Source organism: Salvia splendens, chromosome 19 (assembly GCF_004379255.2).
Source record: "Salvia splendens isolate huo1 chromosome 19, SspV2, whole genome shotgun sequence".
NCBI classification, from domain to species: Eukaryota; Viridiplantae; Streptophyta; class Magnoliopsida; order Lamiales; family Lamiaceae; genus Salvia; species Salvia splendens.
In genome coordinates this window covers 24,958,422-24,964,421 of record NC_056050.1, presented here as the reverse complement: position 1 = coordinate 24,964,421, position 6,000 = coordinate 24,958,422, and the positions used below count along the sequence as shown (strand labels likewise).

Below are 6,000 nucleotides of genomic sequence, written 5' to 3'. Positions count from 1 at the left end.
TTGATTGATTAAACAAATTACAAGCCGACACTCGGAAAAGAAGCAAAATTTGCCATTTAATCGGCAAACCGACTATGTTAATTCATCACACATATATGATTTCTTGAACATCTATTATAATGACAACAATGCAGCATCAACACCGTCGAAACTGTTCATGTCTTCAAAATAATCCTCCACATCGAGTGAGCCGAGTTCTAGAAACGAATCCTTATAGAAATTGCTGCAAAAACTCGTTCCATTCTCGAACAAATGCTCTTGCGGATCAAAATCGAAGAAATCGTCGAAAACCGGAATGTCTGTTGGCAAATAATCGCTTGAATAATCTGGTACTATAATCGTTTCTGCTTCACACACCTCCATATTGTTATCATTATAAATTGGACCGGCCTCACATCTAGACCGGCCAATAAATACACCCTCGAATCCAACCGAGTCAAAACTAGTTTCTTCCTTCACACACTCGAGAACCGGTCCGGTCGGACCGGGTTTAGTACACTCAATGTTTAGACTGACCGGTTCAGTGGTCTCACTGAACCAGCTAGTATCAAACCGGAGAACCGAAACCGGAGAGGAAGCAACATGAGAAGACTCGTCAGTGGAATCATAGCCCGAAACCGACGCCAAATTACTCTCCGGCGGCGGCGCGGTGAAGTTTGTGAGAGCGTTGGGGCCGCGGAGCTTGATCGCGGCGTTGTCGTAGACCATGGCAGCCTCCTCGGCGGTGTCGTAGGTTCCCAGCCAGAGCCTCACTTTCCGACAAGGGTCTCTTATCTCCGCCGCCCATTTCCCCCACGGCCGCTGCCTGACGCCGCGGAACTTCCTCGGCGCCGCCACTTTGGGCGTCTTCATGGGCTTGGGTTTGATGCGGAGAGTGTCGACAGTAGCTGTCTCCATTTTGATCTCGGTGATGTATCGCTTGACGCGTTGGCGGTGGAAGAGGTCGTCGTCGTCGTCGTCGCCTTCGTCTCCGGAGGAATCGGTGGCGTCGGGATCGGTCATGGAAATTCGGATACATGAAATGTTTTGATGGGGTTTATTGTGATTTTGGTTTTTGATGAATTTGGTAGTGGTTTTTTTGTGCTCGGTGAATTTTATTGGGTGGTAGAGAATGGTGTCGTCATCCATGGTTCGAGCATACAAGAAAAGAGATTTATTTGCTTTGAGATGATAAATAGAGAATCAAACCCACGCTTGCAAAAATGTGACAAACAAAAAAAGACAATAGCCTTGAAAGGAGGCCTTCTATTGCAAAGTGAAGCCTATAGTGCTATAAAAAGATGAGAGAGAGAGAGAGGGTGTTTGAGATGTGTTTGTGGTTAACAACACTGAAAAAATGGGTATTTTATAGGATCGGTGAAAATGGTAATACCGAAAATTTCGTAGACCTTGAAGATATTATATTGATTTGCCGAAAGGAAATCAATCTTGGAAATAGGCCTTTGTTTGAAAGATGATCAAAGGAAATGGCTGAAATTGAGTAGTTTCTTTTGTATTTTGTGTCTTCGTGTGTGTGTTTATATATACTCCAAGTATTAGGATGGATATTAGTATAGTTATTTATTAGTATTAAAATTAAGATATGAATTTGATCGATCGTGTGGTAGTGGACTAGTTGATTAGTTTTCTAATCAAGAAAATAATGAACTTAAAAGAGAGTTAAAAGGTTTACAATGAAAACTCATATAGCTAAGTTAAGTCGTTGCACGTGATAAATAGGAGATGAATGATAATTGCAGTGAATAATTAATGAGAATCAATTCATAATCAAGTTACTATGGTTTCGTGGTTGTAGAGTGATAGTGATGGGTAGTACTTAAAGTAAATATTCACAATTACCCAATTTTCATTGATTCACTATATCATTGTACTAGGGAAAAAATATCATTTTCATTGAATACAAGGCAATAAGTGTAAACAATGTAAGTGTTAATTTTCCCAAGATAGAGATTTACCTTGTCTTGGAATTGATATTAATGATTTGAGGTAGTGTGACGATCATAAGGGGAAGAGTCCCTATGCTTCTTCTCTACTCAATCAAAATAAATAGTAAAAGTTAAAATTAAAAAAAAAACGAGATCCGTTGTGAAAAGAAGGGCCATCACGTTAGTGTTTTGAAGCTTTATTATGAAGACGTATTGGTATTAGTGTAATAAAATGTTTTAAGTACATATTTTGATGCTTCAAACACAGCATTAAATGTTAGTTTTCTACCACGATTACCGTGTCATAAGGTGTCTTCTTGAAGCAAGAGATGTTGGTCTCTCTCATTTCTTGTACATTATGTTGAGTTGTTGAAACTTGGGAGTGAGATATAATGATGAAACAACTAACTAAAACACTTGCATTTCAGTACCACAAGAATGCGTTTGGTAGAATCATAACTATGAGTCAAATCTCATATATCTAATAGCTGTGGATATTTAAAAGAAATAACTCATGACTGCAAATGAATAATAATGGCTAGGGCGGTCAAAATGGATATCGAGAATTGGATATCCGATATCCAAACCCGAAATATCGGATAATTGAATACCCAATACTCGATGTTTCGGGTTTTGGGATCGGGTTCAGGTATTGAATTTTTAGATTATTGGGTATCGGGTATACCCAAATTACCTAATTTTTTTAATTTCTTTTAAATTTAATAAATTATGTATCTATTTTATTATTAAAAAAAATCAAATGCACTCCCCAAATCCTTCACTCTTAAGTCACATTTAGGGTTAAGGTATGATTGTGATGTTTATTATGGATGAATGATATGATTTTTTTATTTCTATTCATTTGTAGTAGTTTTTGTTATTATCTTAAACTCGAATTACTTCAAGTTTGTATCAAATTTTAACAACAAGTTTGTATTTCTAAAATTTTGTAGTTAATTTTCCTAAAAAAATAAAAAAAATATTAAAAAAATCCACAATCGGGACTGGATACCCAAGTCAGGTATCTGGGTACCCGAAATCATTTTTGGATCGAGTATCGGGTATTAGATTTTGGGAAATTCGGGATCGGGTACCAGAAATTTTCGGATCGGATATCCGCGGATACCCAATTTGATAGGCCTAATAATTGCTCTCATTACATATGAACGGGTTATTTGGATTTTGCTACCATTTTATACACATGGGAGCGGCTCTATGAAAACGGTTTAAAATTGAGAACTTTGAAAGTAAAAATTAGTATATCAATTCTATATATTAATATAGGTATACTAGTTGAAATCATAAAAAATATCCGTTCCTGATTTTGAGACATGAACTAATATTTTGTGATGATAATGGACTGATATTGAGTTGAATTGATATGTTTGTGATGACTACGAATATTAATATATTTGGGAATTAATATTATTATGTTATGATTTCTATATACATATATAGTTGTATGGACCGTTGCGACATCTAATGGAACAAAGGTAGCTAATGTGGTCGAAAAGGGACTGTTTTTTTTTATGAATATCACTTGGAAGAAGTAAAATGTATAGAGAAAAGGCAGGTAGCCCATTCGTGACCATTCATCACTTTTGATTAGTCAAATAATCTACAAACTGCATAATGCATTCTGCTCTCTGCCTGCAAAGTTATCTTTACTTTAGATTCTTTTTGTAAATAAAAATGGAACTTGTGTTTATTCGAATGTATTTTATGCTAAATAAAATCTTGAATTTACTAACTTGATGTATAACGATTCGAGTAACAAATGCAGTGTAACAAATCAAATTGTGAGATTACATAATAATTCTCGTAAAACTTTGTTACGTTTTGAATATGCATACTTGAATACTATAAAGTATTTATTTAAAGTCGACGTGAATGTATATAAGATTAAATATGTAATCAAATCATAACTTAAATTTAATACACTTAACAAATTAAGAACAGTTTTAAATTATTAGACTTCCTATTTTTTCGATATTATTGATTTGGTTTCTTTATTCATCTTCTTTGCTTATTAAGTTGATTCTATGTAAATTTCTTAATATATCACAAAATTTTCATAATCTACAACAATAATTAACGCGAGTTTTACGATAGAAATTATACGAAAGAAATATACTCCATTTGTATAACTTTTTTGAATATATTGTGGATTAAAATGGAAAAAGGAGAAAATAGAAAGAAGTGCTATAAATATATAATATTCCCATTTCGCAAAAGGAAAAAGGAAATAAAAGAAAAAGGTATATTTTGGGAAACAAAGAGAAAAAGAAAAAGAAAAAAAAAAGTTGGTTAATTAGCCTTGAGAATCGGCAAAAGTGGACCCCACCTGAGAGCTCTCCACCGCTTCATCGGTGCCCTCCACGCGGCCAGACCATCTCATGCCACGTGTTCTTGTTCACGTGGCGGTGACGTGGCTCCCCACTGTTTTTTTTTTAAATGTGCTACTCGTATTATTCATTAATTTCAAATACAATGAAATTGAATATATTGCTACTATATTCAATTTTTTTATAAAATTGTAATTAATTTGTCCAAATTTGTTTTAATACAAAAATATAATTGCATCTGTTCATTTTTAAAATCTTAGCACCATGCTTGATTAATTAGATTCAGATTTTGGTCTTATTACTTTTGCAGTTCAGATTTTCCTATGACATACATATACATACTATTGTTAATTTGTTATATACTATATATATTTGGTAGTTTTTGGTATGGTCTAGTGGGGATTCTGTCTGGGAAGTGCTTGGAAAATGAGGGAGACATGGAAATTATATTTAAGAAAAAAAATTTTAAATTATTTAGTGCCTTAAATTGGGGAGAAAAGGAGAACTTTCTCACTTGAACTTTTTCATTTTGTTGGCATGTTTTATTAGTGGTCTTGGTACTTGTTAATCTACCTTAATTTTTGTACAGAAAGATTGCAAGTATTTTTCAAAAGTGAATAAATTACTTCATATTTAAATAACCTTTTTTAATTTTGCAAATTAAATTCGATTATCTCTGTTGTATTTTATTTATTTGAAGTTTAAAATATGCACTAAATGACTAAATATGAGATGTGTTCATGAAACTGTAACTAATTCAAAAAGTGATCAACATAAAAAGAAAAGAAAAGGAGTATTAAAAATAGTTTTCATTATCACTATATATAAAAGAATTAGATGAATAAAAGTTTAAGTTAATGCCACCTCTTCCTTTTGTATTGTGCCTCCCAATGTTAAATGTTTCGACTATTATTAAAAAAAATTATAACACTAATTATTGCACAATAATTGGAATAAAGGGGACCCCACCTCCATCCCGCCAACTGACCGCGCCGCCTTGCTCCGGCGGCTGCTCCGCCACGCAATCCTCCACTCATGCAGTGGGTGTCAACTTGTCATTCAAATCTTGTCTTCAATTAAGACAAATCCCAACTAGTAATATTTAAAAATAAAGAAAACATTAGGGTTAGATTAAAAATTAAATAGAATTGAAGCAGATTTTAAGGGTCCATGCTTCTTCTCCCTCTCCACTCGTGGGCACGACCCTTTTGCCGGAACTAAAATATGATAAATATCTGAGTTATATAATATAGTCCTTCTCAGATTCTATTAATAGTTTCTATTAATAGAATATTTATTAATAATACATACACGACATGGGTCACCCAAGTACTATACACTTATTTAAATGCTTTAGGGGCAAAAAGGAATAGATTTATTTAATTATAGGGAACAAGAACTATTAATAAATTGGTTTAGGATTTCTAGGCACTATTCTCTCAGTTCTTACTTCTTTGTTTTTGGTCTTCATTCATTTAACTTGTTACTTATTAATTTGATTATATATGATTGAAAATGACCCTTTATATGCAGTGACTATATAAAGGATTATTTGGAGTATATTTCTTAGCACACTATTTTTGGTGAGTTTGTGCAAGCGACATGTTTTTTTTCGAATGTGACCTTTATATTCGTTAATCAGATACATTTAATAATTCGCATATACTAACTTATTAACATGCAGATGCTAATTATATATGCATATGCATATTTAAATATAAATATAAATA

The 6,000-nt window shown here is 33.4% G+C and overlaps 1 protein-coding gene across 1 annotated transcript; it reads right to left on the bottom strand.

Annotated features, from left to right (window-relative positions):
* On the bottom strand, positions 1-1,128 carry LOC121779353 (pathogenesis-related genes transcriptional activator PTI6-like). Its single transcript, XM_042176684.1, has one exon. The coding sequence runs from the start codon at positions 1,126-1,128 to the stop codon at positions 115-117; it is 1,014 nt and encodes a 337-aa protein (XP_042032618.1). The 3' UTR covers positions 1-114.
* Between the last annotated feature and the right edge of the window lie 4,872 nt (positions 1,129-6,000).

What these genes read in the sequence shown, in the direction of transcription:
- LOC121779353 (XM_042176684.1), bottom strand. Translation starts at nt 1,128, where the DNA reads ATGGATGACGACACCATTCTCTACCACCCAATAAAATTCACCGAGCAC.